Source organism: Branchiostoma floridae, chromosome 16, assembly GCF_000003815.2.
Source record: "Branchiostoma floridae strain S238N-H82 chromosome 16, Bfl_VNyyK, whole genome shotgun sequence".
Lineage (NCBI taxonomy): Eukaryota > Metazoa > Chordata > Leptocardii > Amphioxiformes > Branchiostomatidae > Branchiostoma > Branchiostoma floridae.
Genome location: NC_049994.1, coordinates 12,151,465 through 12,168,761, shown reverse-complemented (window position 1 = coordinate 12,168,761; position 17,297 = coordinate 12,151,465). Strand labels below are relative to the sequence as shown.

The following is a 17,297-nucleotide window of genomic DNA, read 5'->3' as shown; positions in this document are numbered from 1 at the left end:
TTTTCAACATTAGTTCAATCTCTTGTGATTCTTTTCATGATCCAAGCTATGGAATCATAAAAACAATGTATGGAAACAGTTCACCATGTGACATGATGTATTGTTCCATCTCCAGCTACGTACTGTGGTGATCCTGGAGCACCAATCAGTGGTTTCCGTAACGGAAACTTCTTTGAGGGAGGAACCGTGACCTGGGGCTGCTTCAACGGCTTCAACCTTGTGGGCGCCCTGACGGCTGTCTGTTTTGGGAATGGCTCCTGGAGTGAACCTGTACCAGAGTGCATGGGTATGTGTACTGTAGTCTGTATTCTGTACTATTCACTTAGTTATTTTGATGCTACTTTAGGTTGAGATTCTGTTTCAGGAAAAAAAAATCATACTGCTCTTATTCTCACTCCCTTTGTTTTCCCAATTTGGAAATTCAGATAATATGATAATACATTCAATGTTCACTATGATCTTGAATAAATTTGATATTTACTTTCAGAGCATTTTAAAAACATAACAGGTTCAAATTGAACAAAGCATAGTCATTTACCTGTGAACAGTCTATTGTAGTATTGGGTAAATCTACTGATGGTGTTTCAGTACCATGAAAAGTACAATGGTACTACTGATGGTGTTTCAGTACCATGAAAAGTACAATGGTACTACTGATGGTGTTTCAGTACCATGAAAAGTGCACTAGTACTACTGATCGTGTTTCAGTTCCATGAAAAGTACAATGGTACTACTGATGGTGTTTTAGTACTATGAAAAGTGCACTTAATAACTGATGGTGTTTCAGTACTATGAAAAGACAAGTGCACTGATACTACTAAATTTTTTAGTACCATGAAAACTGTACTTGTACTACTGATGGTGTTTCAGTACCACGAAAAGTACACTGGTACTACTGATGGTGTTTCAGTACTATGAAAAGTGTTCTTGTGCTACTAATGGTGTTTCAGTACCATGGAAAGTGTATTTTACAAATATGATCCGACAGGTTTAGACATCTAATCTTTAGTGCATTTCTTTACTGGCATGTATGATATCGACTGAGTTAAAACAGTGTCTGTCATATCGAGTCTAAAGTGTTTTCTTTTTAATCCTGTGCAGCAATAATTACAAATACTCCAGGTATGTGTTCCTAAAGAAAAAACTGCTGATGCTGTGATCACAAGGCTTAAGGTTCCTTTCATATCTTAGCTAAATAGTATAATGTAATCACCAGATACATGTATCTTTGTCACTTGCTGATCCTAACAATCGCTCACTCTGCACAGTGCATGTTTTCTTCCTTGTTATCAGCAATAGTGTGTGCACAAAGTAAGGGTGATCCGGTATGCTTGGGTAAAACTGTGTAGAGTTGTGTAAAATCAAGTACCTTGAAAAGTGTACTAACTTGTATTACTGATGGTGTTTTAAAAGTACCATGAAAAGTACACTAGTACTACTGATGGTGTTTCAGTACCATGAAAAGTGTACTTGTACTTCTGATGGTGTTTCAGTACCATGAAAAGTGTACTTGTACTTCTGATGGTGTTTCAGTACCATGAAAAGTGTACTTGTACTTCTGATGGTGTTTCAGTACCATGAAAAGTGCACTGGTACTACTGATAGTGTTTCAGTACCACAAAAAAGTGCACTGGTACCAATGATGGTGTTTAAATATCATTGAAAATGTACTCCAACACTACTAGATACTAGAATTGACTGAATCTGTATTGTCTAGTTGAGTGTACTGGTGCCACTGATGGTGTTTCACTGCCGTGAAAAGTACACTGATACTACTGATGGTGTTTCAATAACAATTGCAGAATTACTAATATACAATGATAATAATTGATATTACTACAGCCCCGACCACACCCCCACCACCCGGCTGTGACGAGCTGAGTTTTGGCGGGTGGGATCTGGTGTTCCTGCTGGATGGTTCAGGCAGTGTGGGATCCAACAACTTCCTTAACGTCAAAAACTTCACCAAGCTAATCACAGACTTGTTCCCTGTCGGGGACAATGCCACCAAGGTCGGCTTGTTCCCTACTTTCAAAATTTTATGATAGCACAAAGACAAAATAAGATTCCGAAGCACATTTGGAAGATTACACATTGTCCTATCAAGATAGTTTTGGTTATTCTTCAGAATCTGTTTACAATGATAGGTTTCAGTTTTGTTGTTACTTACGTTGTGTATGTTTGTCTTTATTTTTGTATGTTTGCTATGTTTTCTTTTCATAAAACTGTATTTTTCATCAGCAATAAAAAGTATGATATTTTAAAAAAGGTTGGCCTGGTGCAGTTCAGCGACACTATACAGAAGGAGTTTGACCTGAGGGACTTTGACACAAAGGCAGAGATTCTGTCAGCCATCGACAACATCTCATACCTTGGTGGTGGTACTTACACTGGGAATGCCATTGACTATGTCAGACAGGTATGAATCTGTTTTCTTCTTTTAGTGCATTTAGATGTGAAATAGTTTTAAAACCTTTCTTATGTGTCTTTAATCAGACAACAATTAAATTGTCACAGTGGAAAATTTATAAAAGGCTACTATTTTTCTTGCACAGCACTTAAACCCATAAGATGGCTGAGATCTGATTCATGTGAACAGTATGTAAAATTAATGCTAATTTAAAACTAAAATGGGCTTTTTACATTAATGCCTTAAAAACTGCCTTTTATACAGTGTGTACTTGAATGGAAATGCAAGTGAACAAGACAGATGAATATATGAATATGATGTTCAAGAGTTGCACTGTATGCAGAAATGCAAGAATGGCTTTTCTAATATCCCTTTTTAACCTACTCTGGGGTTTATCAACAGGTCAGCTTCAACACCATCAATGGTAACCGTGGAAGTCACCCCGACATGCTGATCGTTCTCACGGACGGAGAGTCCTTCGACCCCGTCACCTTCGCATCCCAGTCCGCTCGTGACCAGGGCATCACGATCTTTGCCATCGGTGTAGGTACTGGTGTCGACTACGCCACGCTAGAGGAGATTGCAGGAGACCCACAGAAGGTGCAGCAGGTTACTGACTTTGCTGACCTGACATCTGTTAATGTCATCAACTACCTGGAGGAGTGGCTTTGTAGAGGTACTGGCAAATTTTGTGTTTGCTTGAATGATCCTTATTGCAGTTTATCAGATTCTGAGATTATTGTCAAGTTTGCTTGTTCATTTTTGCTGTAAGAGTATCAGTTTCTCAACATGTAACTTAAGTAAAAGTTTCCTCCAACCGGCCTAAGAGTAAAGCCAACAGAGCCAACTATGGCTTCCTAACTGTCTTCAGATCATGGTTGCATGTCATTAGCATTAGGTCATCTGAGGTTGGGAGTAAGTTTGCCTTAACTAGTCATGAAACTTTGTCTGCAGCTGCTGGCTATGAATTTTAACCAATCAAATGTGGAAAAGTCATATTCTTGTTGGATGCAACTAGAGGAGCAAACTGAAGCCAGTCAGAAAAGGATGGATTTCAGACCACTTCCAACCCTGCACTAACCTTGGTTTGGTTAGAAGCAGTCTCGTGAGAATATCCTGAACGTGTTACAGGAGATTAACTAAAAATCAGTCTGCACGCTGTTTGCTGTTTTCTTACTTTTGATATTTTACAAACAAAGGTGCGTACTGTGGGGACCCTGGTGTGCCAGTGAATGGCGTGCGTCGTGGAACGTACTTCCAGGGAGGCCAGGTGGACTTTGGCTGTGATGATGGGTACACGCTGGCTGGGTCATCCTCCATCACCTGCCAGCCGGACGGACAGTGGACTGATGTTGTTCCTACCTGCTTGTGTAAGCTAGGATGTCTTTCTTTACTCTTTACACATCAAGAAAATATCAAGTACACGTAAAATGTCAGTATTCGTTGGCTTAAAAGTTCCCTAAACTTGTAGATAATTATCAATAACACGTCAAATTTGTTTTTGCAGAGATTAGGTTTACAGGATTTATAATTTATGCTACAAAAAATTGTACACTGTCAGTCACATTTCCAATCCAATACCTGTTGGTTAGTTTACAAATCTTTTGTCATGCCCTGGCTACACCTCCTGTGGGCCCCCTTAGAAATGTGACAGAGGCATTACCAATAAAAGTTAGAACATAGTTAGACGCATGTGTAACCAGAGATCTTTTTTGCCCATTGTCCTCTGCTGTTATTGTTTTTAAGATGTTGTGAGACACAAATCTGTGTATATTAAAAGATATTCTTAATTTCCTGTGCAGTCATTGACAACTGTGATCCCAACCCATGCCTAAACGGAGCTCAGTGCTTCCAGACAGCTGATTCCTACCGCTGCACCTGTGCTGAGGGCTACGAGGGAACCAACTGCGAGATCTGTAAGTCAGTCAGGAACTGTCAACATTCCTGGTCATCCTGTTGTATCTACTTTTTGCCATACGGTTTAGCTGACCACTGTTCCCGATGAATGTAAAAGTTAGTTCGTAGAAACACTAAACCTGTAATATAGTGATCTTTTCAATGATGGTTACTTTTTTAAGGATGCTGTGTTGGTAGCTGCATGTGCATTGAAAGTAATTCACGATCAGTACTACCTCTTGATTTTGATGAAATGCCATTGCACAAGTCTTACAGAACTTCTTTCATGATTCCATAAACTGTCACATAATGCCTTATGTAACAATCATGTAATTTATGGTAGGGTTTGCCTCAGAGTTTAAAGAACAGTTTATCAGGACATTGTCATCAGATTAGACAGAACCATTGTGGTCAAACTGCGGAAAGTATGCAAATGAAAATGTTATGAGAGTCTAAGAAAATTTAATACATGATATTGCCATAATGACTCTCACATGTACATTGTTCTTTTTCTAGATACTGCACTCAATGCCCAAACCTTTGATCTGGTCTTCCTCCTGGATGGGTCAGGCAGTGTGGGAGCCTCAAGCTTCGACCTGATGAAGTCTTTTACCAACCGGATAACAACCAACTTCGACGTTTCACCCACCAGCACCCGGGTCGGTGTTGTACAGTACAGCAGTCAGGGATCTGTAGCCACAGAGTTCCGACTCGATTCTTACAGCAACAAAGATGACGTCATAGCAGCTGTTAACGGGATTGTGTACCAAAATGGCAACACCTACACCGGTGAAGCTCTGAACTACGTACGACAGAATTCCTTTGCTGTAGCAAATGGTGGTCGTGCGGATGTTGCAAACATCCTCGTTGTCATCACGGATGGTCAGTCGGTTGATGATGTCACAGGACCGGCTCAGGACTTGCTCAGAGAAGGAGTCACAGTATATGCTCTTGGCATTGGTGATGGTATCCAGTACAGTACACTGGAGGCCATTGCACAGGATCCAAGTCGAGTACTCCAGGCAAATACCTTCACCAACCTTAGCAACACTGCCCAAGCTCTACAGGAGTCCCTGGGTGATGGTAAGTACAACACTATAATATTATTGCATGTTCTGTTGTATCCCTTCTCTCTAAAATATGTTATATGCATACACTATAAGATTTATTTGCAAAGTAATGATTTAGATAGTGCTACATGTAATTGAAATTATTACTGTAGTCAACACTTTATGCCTTTGTCTCCAGGGCCTATCCCTCTTTCCTGAGATGGGAAAAAAATTAACCCAAAAAATGTGAACATCATGTCATTGAAATTGATGAATATGTATGAAACAATGAAAATCAGCAATACAGGCTCCCAAACATTGAGTGGTACAGAAAAAAATTAAAGCTGGGGACAGCCTTGCACAAATGCAAGTACGAGTCATAAAAAGACATATTACTACGATGAGAATAGTTTGGCTGGCATAATGACATCATGTGTGGTGCTGCTCTTGTGTCCTGAGGGTACTTGTATTTATCAGACATTGTTTTTGATTACAGCTAGGTACTGTGGCAGCCCAGGCACCCCTCAGGATGGCTACACCTATGGCCTGTTCTTCGAGGGCTCGACTGTTACCTACAGCTGTGAGGTCGGCTTTACCCTGGATGGGGCTTCATCTGCACAGTGCATCAACGGAACCTGGAACAACAGCCCACCAACTTGTATACGTAAGCTCTCAGTACATCTACTTGAAACACTCCTGGAAAATATCTAGTAGCTTTATTTTGTAAATTTCCTTTGATACGTTTGTCATTTTGAAAGATTCATGCAGTGAAAATAAGGAATCATTACTTCTTGACACACTCCTGGAAAACATCTAGTAGCTTTATGTTGTAAGTTTTCTTTGATACATCCATATTGTTATGAAAGATACATGCAGTGAAAATATATCCAATCATTGAATTTCCCTCTAATTAGATTTGCATGTACACAACTTTAACTTCATTCTTAATTCTATTTCCTTTTAAAAATCAAGCTAACTTGAGAGTACATGTATATATCTGTCATATCCCTCTGTCATGTTACAGCTCCAGACCCATGTTTGGCTAACCCATGTTACAACGGAGGCACCTGTGTCCGTACTGGGCTGACAACAGACTTCACCTGCACTTGTCCCAGTGATTATACCGGGGACACCTGTCAATCATGTAAGTTGATATGACGAGTTGAACTGTTTTCTGCTTCTTTCATAAAGTTGTAGTTTTGCAGATTTGTATGCTTGGCTTTGTCCTCATACTTTTCTATCAACTAGTTGCTCAACACTTAATGTTGTAGAATTATAAGATTATGATTTGTCTTATGTGACTGAGACTGTCATTCTTGTTTAGGACTGTCTGGCCACAGCTGATGCTGAGTTTTTATGTGTTTTAGGATTAAGCTATGGTCAACACTTGTAAACAAAGGCCATACAAAACATAATATTGATCTCACTTCTTTTCAGATACTGCCTGTCAGGGCCGAAGTTTAGATTTTGACCTGGCACTGCTACTGGATGGCTCGGGAAGCGTTGGAGCTGACAACTTCAATCTGGTGAAGCAGTTTGCCAAGAGCTTGGTGGACAACTTCGAGATCTCCCAGACAGATACCAAAGTTGGGGTGGTACAGTACAGCAGTTCAAGCAATGTGGAGTTCTACCTGAATGCCTTCTCCGCCAAACAAGCTGTCCTTGATGCTATTGATGCTGTAACGTATCAGCAAGGTGGCACCAACACTGGGGCTGCCATCACATACACCATGCAGGAAATCTTCGCTTCAGCTAACGGAGCTCGAGCAATCTACCCGGACGTCCTTATCGTTGTCACTGACGGGGAGTCGTCGGATGATGTGGCCGCGCCGGCGCTGAGCGCCAGAAATGCGGGCACCCTGATCTACGCTGTGGGAGTGGGGAATGGAGTGAACCAGGCGACTCTGCTGCAGATCGCAGGAAATGCCGGGCAGGTGCTGCAAGCCGCAGACTTTGCTGGTTTGACAACTGTTGTACAAAGTCTGCAGCAAAACCTCTGTGATGGTGAGACACTTTCGTTGGTTCTAGATGTAAAATGATTGACATGTTTGTGTCTGTACCAATTCTGTATGATGCTATTTGCATAAAGGGAATAAATTGATGATAAATGTCAAAATTTATATATTAGCATTCTTTGTTTTGTGCAAGAACTAAAAATTATTGATAAGTGTTTAATTGACTTGTTTGATGTGAGACTTGAGAAAGTTGTCTGACTTGTATATTTTCACCCTTTTCCATGTATGAAATTTCTTAATTTCACACCATTTTTGCTGTTGTCTTTTTTCCATTTTGCCAGCTGCTTGTGAAGGTGCTGATGGATCAAATGGTAACACTTCTAAGTGATGATTATGCACATGTTGGTGAAGTTATAATAACGGTACTTAAGTGGTGAAGGAAAAGGACACGTAATATATGGTTAATACTAATAAATGCACTTGAGATAAGCTCCCCTAAGGAAACAACTCTTCAAGCCCCTGTCACACCGTCAATGAGATTTTACCATATTTGTTGATCACCAAAAGATTTCCCGATTTCAAAATTGGCAGATGGCCACACATTTTTTTTTACTTGGGAATTTACTCTTTACTAGTATATTGAATTGGGCTTGGTGGCCTACAAAAATTGGCTGAAACATGAAATATCATGCTGTAGAAATGATTAAGAGAACACTGGGCATGTTGCTGCCAAATATGTAATTTGGAGCCCAAGGACTTTTAGGCCAATTGTATTTATGCTGTGTGACAGGGGCTTGCCTACATGTAGCTTAGTATCAATCTGTTTAATTTCTTAAGCCTACGTTTTCTTACATTCTGCTCTTCATGTTATTCAGCTGCCTATTGTGGTGATCCTGGAGCCCCAGTGAATGGCAACAGGGTTGGGAGCTACTTTGTTGGCAACACAGTCACGTTTTCCTGTAGTGCTGGCTATATCATCCAGGGGAGTCCCACAGCCACGTGCCAGAGCAGTGGACAGTGGACCTCAGCTGTGCCAACATGTGTCGGTGAGTGGAACAAAACAAGATAGAGAAAAATGAAATTTCTTTTAAAGTGAGCACTCAGGAGCTTGGTCATAGCAGACAGGACACAAGCCGCTATAGACAGAATTTGTTAAAATGCTTGAGTCAATGGGAAAAATATTTAATATGACTAAAAAGAGCAGCCACAGTCAAATTATATATATACTAGAGTTCCACGAACACATACCTTTGCCAAATAAACCAGGTTTGTTATGTAGAATGATGTCTGTAGACATAAATGTGTTACTCATTACATTTTATTTTATATGCCCGGAGTTGGTTCATAACATTTCGCCATTGCTTATATCCCTATTTACATCATGATATTAAATTATATCAAGCATCACTTAAGCTATCAGCATACCAAAAATCATGATGATCCTTTCATCCCTTTTTGACTTATTCTCTTTCAAAGTAGGAAACTAAACCGGCTCCTGCAGTTCAAGAAAAGATGTTACCGGACCCAAACATACACCTCTTACTCTCTGCCATCTTTCTCAGTTCCATATGTGTCAAGTTTGAAAGTCCTATCACGGAATGAAGTGGATTTATCAAATTTCCGCATTAATTATGCAAATTGTCAATTTATATAATTATTATCTCATTGTGTAAGTTGTTACTTAGGATATCTACATACCAAAAATCATGACGATCCGTCAACATGTTCATATTTTGTCATTAATTATGCAAATGAGATCATCATCTGCATAATTAATATATATAAATATTTCTTTCTTTCTCAGCTACAAATGTGACAAGTTTGAAAGTCCTATAAAGGAATGCAGTGGATTTACAAACTTTCCTCATTAATTATGCAAATTAGCTGTTGATTTGCATGATTTGAATTCCATCATGTAAGTCTTCCCATTGGCTATCTACATACCAAAAATCATGATGATCCGTCAACACGTTTATATTTTCTCATTAATTATGCAAATGAGGTCGTCATTTGCATAATTAATATGGATTGATTTTTCTCTCTTTCTCATCTATATAATATATGTGACAAGTTTGAAAGTCCTATCATGAAATGCAGCGGATTTATAAACTTTCCTCATTAATTATGCAAATTAGCTGATTTGCATAATTTGTATTTCATAATGTACATTGTTACTTGGGCTATCTACATACTAAAAATCGTGACGATCCATCAACACGTTCTCGAGTTATTCTCGTCCAAAGTTTGAAAGGAAATCGGCGACTGCAGTTCCAAACAAGCCGCTAGGGGGTCTAAACTTATAGTACTTAGTCTCTGCCCCAAGGGCTATCTACCACTCAAAAATCATAACCACAGCATGTCCAGAACACGAGATATAAAAAATTGAGATTCTGCTGCAGTACCGTAGCAAGCCGCCAGAAGGCCCATTATTGAACTTGACCTTCGTTTTCCCGAACCCTACCCACCTACCAAATATTATCGGGATTCATCCAAGACTTCTTGAGTTATGCTGTTAACACACACACAGACACACACACAGACTCACAGGCCTAAAACATAACCTTAGCCATTCTGGCAAAGGTAATTAGTTAGGTGGTCATTATGCAGAGTTGATACTAGTACAGGTTTGACTACTTCCACCTTGTGATATGAATTTTCTAAAACATTCTAATGATTGCATTGTGTCTATATGGTTTATAGAATACACCAGTCCTGTTGATAAAACTAGACTTCGAAACTGAGAGGGTAGGCCAGTCAAAATAGGACTGCAAACCATTAGACTTGCCATACTCTATGAGTGGCATTGCGTGTTCATGTAACTATAAGTTGGCCACTACAGACAAGATTCTTAATGCTTAAGTCAATGGGAAAATTATCTATGGGTCCACAAAAAAATGGCCACAATGGAGTTGGTCACTAGTACAGGTTTGACTGTTTCCATGTCATCTTGTGACTTGAACTTTCCAAAATCCTCCACATAGTTGTATTGTGTCTTTCAGCCATGGTTTATAAGATACCATTACATGTAATATATATTAATGATGACTGTATCAAATATCAGATTACTGTACAGGTAACTAGAACTACTGTGCAAATATCTAACTGCAGATTGTCAGTAGTAGATTGTGAACCTAATTGCATGTCTTCTTCCGTGTTTCCCCACAGCAAGCGACCCTTGTCCAGCTAACCCCTGTCAGAACGGAGCCACGTGCACCCAGGTCGGCAGCACGACTCAGTACACTTGCACCTGTCCTCAGGGCTACAGCGGAAATAACTGTCAAGTCTGTAAGTAGCAAAATACAGAATAAAGATTATTTTGTTTATTCTTTGTTTTGTAATTTTTGTTCTTCGTGGTTATTGATAAGCAACATTGATTGAGCAACATACAGGAGATGGTCTTAAAGACGTGTTTGTTACAATCATTAATGCCCTAAATGGTTGGCAATACCACATTTCTGTAATGCATGTACTCGTTGCAGAAGAGAAAATTGAACCGAACACTTGTCTTGCAAGGATCTGTTTCTGAATCAGTAATAAACTTTTTAACTTTGAATTCCTCTCTTTTTTCTGGACAGTTTCAGCCTGTACTGACAGAGCCCTTGACGTTGACCTGGTTGTCCTGTTGGATGGATCTGGCAGTGTCGGGTCAGACAACTTCAATCTGCTCAAGGCCTTCACTCAGAACATTGTGGGCAACTTTGAAATTGCTGTCAATAACACAAGGGTTGGAGTGGTCCAGTACAGTGACTTCAACAAGTAGGTTTTTCTTGACAAATGTATTATGCTATTTGTCAGTACTTCTTGCATCACATTGCATACTCCGTATGCCTGTCAAAGGTAGCAGAAGCTGTTCGTAGTTAGGACATAAAACTGCTGAGAAATTTGATAAAAACATGTCTTTTCATACCAATGGATTTCTTATATTGTGAATCCTTAAGTGAGTGATTCTGCCCTTTGTTTCTTAGTTTGTAAGGTTAATAAAAACGTAATAAAACTGATGATTACAGCATTTATCTTAGTGCTCAGTTTGAGCTATTTTTGATTCTCTTCACAGTTAGAACACTTGACAAGAGTTGTATACTTATGGTTGTAATTATAATTATGATAAACTCTTCATTATCACATTGTTTTCAGCATTGAATTCAACCTGAATGCGTATGCAACGGAGGCAGAAGTCCTGGCTGCCATTGGCGCTATTTCGTACCAGCGCGGTGGAACCTTTACCGGGGCAGCCATCGACTTTGTGCGACAGGACATCTTCACCACCGCTGCCGGTAACCGTGCCGACAAACCAGACATCCTCCTGGTACTCACGGACGGAGAGTCATCTGATTCCGTGGCTGGACCAGCGCAGAATACCCTGAATGCCGGTGTCACGATCTACGCGGTCGGGATTGGGAGCGGTGTGAACGCAGACACCCTGCAGGAGATCGCGGGCGACCCTGTCAGGGTGCTGCAGGCTGCAGACTTCCAGGGTCTTGCAGCCATCACCAACCAACTGCAGGAGGCACTCTGTACAGGTGAGAAGCTGTAAACATCTTTGCACATGCACATGCACATATGCATACATACACATACACATGCACAGTCACACACATACAATAGACATATGCATACACATACAAATACAAAATAATACACGTACAAAATGCAGATATACATAGTTTTATACACAATGCACATACACGCTCCGAATACACATGTACACAATACACATTCAATACACATGCATATACACATTATGCAATACACATACAGTAATACACAATATGTATTATCCATTATAATGTGTATTATTTTGTACATGCACACGCACACACATACAGTGTACATACACATACACTGTACACATACACATACACTGTAAATAATGCATACATCTACATAAACATATAGTACACATACATGTACACATACACTTACAAATATGCTTATGGATGTAGTGTGTTCTTAACTCAAGCGTCTCGGTACATTATTCTGTAAAGTAACCATTGTAAATGATCAAGATAATTGATTAACCTGTCATATTTCCCTTTTTAGCTGTCTACTGCGGAGATCCGGGCGCACCTGTCAATGGTAACCAGGCTGGCACCTTCTTCGAGGGAGGGGTTCTGCAGTTCACCTGTAATCCTGGTTTTGAGGTGGTTGGGGAGGCTTCTGCCACATGCCAGAGTAGCGGGGAGTGGACCAACCCCGTCCCAAGCTGCACCCCTGGGGCACCCACTGCCCCCACCAGCCAGGGATTCCCACTTCTTGTCCTTGATACCACTGCTGGCACTGTAAGTCAAGTCTGAATGACTTCTACTCAATTATTCCTTCATCAATATCATAACAATAGAATTGACAAAGAATGACAAATGTCTTGATTACCATTGCAGGTGCGAAGTTAGTGTTTGCCTTGCATTTGGTAGATCTTGACTTAGACCCTGGCCCGATTCATATCAAACACTTTAAAAAGTGACATCTGGACTTCAATCATCATGATCAGAACAGTAAATGCACACCTCTATCTGTGCTTAATTTTTGATTTTTTTTTATCATTCAAAGCCTAACAGTTACATAAATTTTGTGGTAATAATGAGATTGAATATTCATACATTTTGTATACATAGTACAGATTACCAAAACAAATTTTGATGATGAGCTTCCATATGCATGATGATCACAGATGAGCTTTTATGATGATTCATATGATTATGAATGACTTTTATTGTTTTCTGTTGTCTTTGTTAGTTTGACCAAGCTGCCTTCAAAGCTGCCATTGCTGCAAACGCAAACACTTACTGCACCACTGCTGGGAACTGTGCAGCAGGCACCGGCCTGGACTTCACGTAAGTTTGTACTTTCTCTATTCAAAATTAGCTTTCCCACTTTATTCAGTGTAAAATTGTACTACTGTACAACTGGCTACCAATGTCTATTGGAATCCAGCAAATATTATTCTTTATTTCACGCACTAAAGGCCCATAACAATACATACATTTAAAAACCGGGAGACATACATATATTCTATAAATACAGAGTGGGTACGACCGGATGATGCTAAAGATATGTACAAAATGAAAGCATCAGCGCTTGTAGACCAGATCAACATAGTGTTGCCAGTAGTTACAGAGTGTGAACATGTCGGAATGAATTGTAATCAATTGTAAATGCTCATAAGTTTCTTCACTACATGTTCTTGACTAATGTCGGTATTGTGTCTCACTTGTCATAATACAAACAAATGCCTATGTTTTACAAAGACTTAGTGTACCTTAAACATAACATACTTACTATTGACTAAGGGCAAGCATATTAAGTCTATGATTTAATGTTAAGTGTGATTTTCTTGGCCCTTGTATTTCAGACCTAACCAAAAACATCAAAACACTAAAGTCTTGTTATTATCTATTTGTAAGGTTATGCGTGTATATGTATGACTTGAATTTCAACCATGTTATTTTGCCTTCCCAGGGCTGACAATGTTGCAGTCCTCTCCACAACCCCGGCAGAAGGTGGCGGCCTGACGGTGACGTTTGTGGTACAGAACGCTAACGGAGCCTCCATGTTGACAGACCCGGAGCTGAACGCCATCCTGACGCAGTACGAATCTGCGATCGAGACGCAAGGAAACTTTGAATACTCCATGGGTGAACAGGCAACCACACCCACCATAATAGCTGAAGGCAGGACTTCAGGACTGGACCAGGTATGTCCAAAAAAATGAACACTTATAATAAAAGATATGTACAAAAAAAAATAGATTATGTCACAGTGAATAATTGCACACTCCATTTGCCAGTGTATTTCATGCATGTATCCACATTTCCCTTATAAATAAAAAGAGAAATCTGATGCCTGAAAGAAATGTTATCAGCAACAAAAGCTAGTATGATTCAAAGAAAAAGTTGGTTTTAGTTATTAACTTTCATCCATCAGAACCATCTTGTCTCATAAATGAACTTCAAGGTGAAGATGCCTCTTTGTTTAGCTCATAGCGACTAATAATTAATATGTATGTTTTAGCATGCTATTAAACAAATAGATCGCTTCAGATTTGTTAATATGAATTATACAATGCTAATAATCTACATATGTATTTGACTTAACTACTTGTTCTCAGTGAACAACAATTCATGACACCGAGACCCAAGATTTAACGAAACTGAGATAAGAAGATTTTTGACACCTTTTTTCTCCTTGATTCCCCCAGACGGAGTTAGTCATCATCATCGTGGCTGCAGTCTTTGGCTTTGTCTGCATCTGTATCTCAGCCTACGCCATATTTAGGTCTTTTGGTCAACAGTAAGTATATTTAGTACTACATTAAAGCTTAGAGTTCTTCTTAAGGTAGACATCATCACAGTACTTCTACTAACTAAAGGCACATGTTAAAGCACATACAGTTGAATTATGTTCTTACCAATTTTCTATTAATTGAAGTTGATTAGTGAATCAGATATACAAATACACAACAAACATTGCTTCCAGAAAGTAAACCAAAGTATATAACAGTTTTTTTACTGAAATTCTGAAAATTTGAAAGCTTTCATCCTTTTTTCCTTTTAATTTGTTACCACTGCTCTCTCTCTCTCTTTCTCTCTCTAATATGTGTTTGACCAGTAGATTTGCCATACCATTATTGATTGAAGTTGATTAGTGAATCAGATATACAAATACACCACAAACATTGCTTTCAGAAAGTAAATCAAAGTATATAACATTTTTTTATTGAAATTCTGAAAATTTGCACAACTTTCAGCCTTTTTTTCTTTTAATTTGTTGCCACTGCTCTCTATCTCTCTCTCTCTTTCTCTCTCTAATGTACATTGTGTTGTATGTTTGACTAGTAGACTTGCCATACTCGCTTATGAGTGCCTGTCCAGCCTATCGCAGTCAATATTCAGGTGGAAACGTTTGTCTTAAGAACTTTCTTTCTCTTTGGCACCACAGGAAGAGGAAAGTAAAACTGAATAATGGACCAAAGGAAGATGTGTACAGCAGTGTAATAAAGAACCGAGCCAGCTCAGCGTACGACTCAGAAAATGGCCACGAGAACACGGCTTTTATGGAAATGAACGGTGACGGTGCAGAAGCAAGGCCTCCCAAGGATTCTGTAACACAGCTATAGGATTAGTGACACTGTATTGTACTTAAGTCTTATTGTCTCAGATGTGTCTTAGAAGCCGCCAGTGGTATCAGTTAAGGAAACTATATACGATTATATTTATTCGTTGCCAACTGCTGAAGGTGCGTATGTAACCAGTGTGGAGATAAAATTTAAAAAATGACTATGATGGATATATTTTTGTCACGATCATAGTTTTTAATACTATGCAAGTTCAGTGTTAGTTAACATTATATACTTTGGATGTTGTAACATGAAATACCTCATCATGAATACAGACTTTGGATGTTGTAAAGATGAAATACCTCATTGAATGTTGCTCTGAAGCACCTACATGCTAGTAATAGTTGATTATTAGTTATCTTGACACCGGAAAATACACACACAAGTGAAAGATGAAAGGGGACGACACTTAAAGAAATGTTTGATGTAAAAATCATGAAGCACTAATCAGAAAACACTTGTTCTTGATACAGTACTCAGTTTGGTAATTTCACTCATGTCATTAGCATGACTAGTACTGTGCACACGTTTATGATGTCACAGTATGTGCACAGGATTCAGTGATGTCATTGTGTTGGTTTACAAGATTCAGTAATGAATGATTTACATCTCTGTTCTATTTTTATATCTGACCCTTACCTCAATCATTACCTCAACAAAAAGCGACCTGCGGGCTGATTTGAGCTTCTCATTGATATATAAAGGTTCAAACAAACAAACATGTTAATACATAAAATGACTGGATTAATAAATAACTGGCAAAAGTTGGGTTGAAAGATTGTTTGCATCCTATGGTATGATAAGCACATTCAATGTGTCAGAACATTGATTTATTTAGCAAAATGAGAAAATATCGCTAAAGTCTAATGAATTTGTGATGAAATTTAAGATTTGCTGTAACACTTTAAGGTAAGTACTTAAAACAATTATACCAACCTGTGTTGAGGCACAGTTATGAGTCTATATAGAATATAGAGTATTTGTCAAAAGATACGTAAGAAAGTCTCAGTACTAAGTATTAATCATTTTGAATTTAGATTTTGTAGCATAGAAATATCTTCTCTATGTGCAAATGTTGGCCTTTAATTGTTTAGATGTCAATGCTGTTCTGAGGTTGTATTTATTCTAGCATTTATATATCACTTTGGAAACGTTTCAAGACAAGAAATAAAGATGGGCACCTTTTAATCACAAAGTCATATGGAATCTGTAAATGTGTGTTTTGTGTTTGTGAATGTGTATATATAACGTTACAAATGTATACGAATATGTGTGTGCGTGTGTAATTGTGTAATACGTGTTAACTTGAAAGTTCATCTGTGTTGGTAGAAGTCATTATTGAACTATTTAAACTGTAATTTCCTACACAAAAATTGAACTCGCCCAAATTTTCGACTGAACAGCACAAGTCTTCTCATTCCTTGACAAAGACAGCATGGTGCTGTTCAGTCAAAATTTGGGTGAGTTCAAAGTTTGTGTTGGAAATTACAGTTTAACTAGACGTTCAATAATTGTGTATGTGCATGTGTGTGCTTGTGGGTGTTTATGTTGGTGTTTCTTTGTTGGCATGATATGCCCCATTAGAGTCTAATCTATACCACCGCTCTCTGTCACTGTAGAAGCTACTGTAGCTACGGGTCTTTTCGGGAAAGGGAAAAATCACGAAAGGCTCTCAAAGGGGTTTGACTTCTAAGGCCTTAGTTCCAGTAATCCGTTCGTTTAGATTTGCATTATCTAAAACATTTTAATTATTAACAACTCTAATTTTTACAACCTTCGTCAGACTCAAAATCTATGACGCACTTCCGTTGTCCTGAGTTGACCCTGATGTTGCTCCGCCTATTGTGTGCATATATGTGGTGTGGTCATGACCA

At 38.9% G+C, this 17,297-nt stretch overlaps 1 protein-coding gene across 1 annotated transcript in view; it reads left to right on the top strand.

The window, feature by feature from the left end:
- The window catches only part of LOC118432772, a 75,998-nt gene extending 59,378 nt beyond the window's left edge, over nucleotides 1-16,620 (top strand). The window contains exons 71-91 of the mRNA XM_035844392.1: nucleotides 116-286; nucleotides 1,102-1,122; nucleotides 1,843-2,012; nucleotides 2,270-2,419; nucleotides 2,813-3,086; nucleotides 3,610-3,780; nucleotides 4,213-4,326; nucleotides 4,823-5,389; nucleotides 5,852-6,019; nucleotides 6,380-6,499; nucleotides 6,793-7,359; nucleotides 7,652-7,681; nucleotides 8,186-8,356; nucleotides 10,476-10,595; nucleotides 10,886-11,066; nucleotides 11,445-11,830; nucleotides 12,351-12,589; nucleotides 13,044-13,141; nucleotides 13,767-14,001; nucleotides 14,506-14,597; nucleotides 15,246-16,620. Of these exons, the coding sequence (XP_035700285.1) occupies nucleotides 116-286; nucleotides 1,102-1,122; nucleotides 1,843-2,012; nucleotides 2,270-2,419; nucleotides 2,813-3,086; nucleotides 3,610-3,780; nucleotides 4,213-4,326; nucleotides 4,823-5,389; nucleotides 5,852-6,019; nucleotides 6,380-6,499; nucleotides 6,793-7,359; nucleotides 7,652-7,681; nucleotides 8,186-8,356; nucleotides 10,476-10,595; nucleotides 10,886-11,066; nucleotides 11,445-11,830; nucleotides 12,351-12,589; nucleotides 13,044-13,141; nucleotides 13,767-14,001; nucleotides 14,506-14,597; nucleotides 15,246-15,423 (4,223 nt within the window). The 3' untranslated portion in view covers nucleotides 15,424-16,620. The remainder of the gene's footprint in view (nucleotides 1-115; nucleotides 287-1,101; nucleotides 1,123-1,842; nucleotides 2,013-2,269; nucleotides 2,420-2,812; nucleotides 3,087-3,609; nucleotides 3,781-4,212; nucleotides 4,327-4,822; nucleotides 5,390-5,851; nucleotides 6,020-6,379; nucleotides 6,500-6,792; nucleotides 7,360-7,651; nucleotides 7,682-8,185; nucleotides 8,357-10,475; nucleotides 10,596-10,885; nucleotides 11,067-11,444; nucleotides 11,831-12,350; nucleotides 12,590-13,043; nucleotides 13,142-13,766; nucleotides 14,002-14,505; nucleotides 14,598-15,245) is intronic.
- The last annotated feature ends 677 nt before the right edge of the window (nucleotides 16,621-17,297 follow it).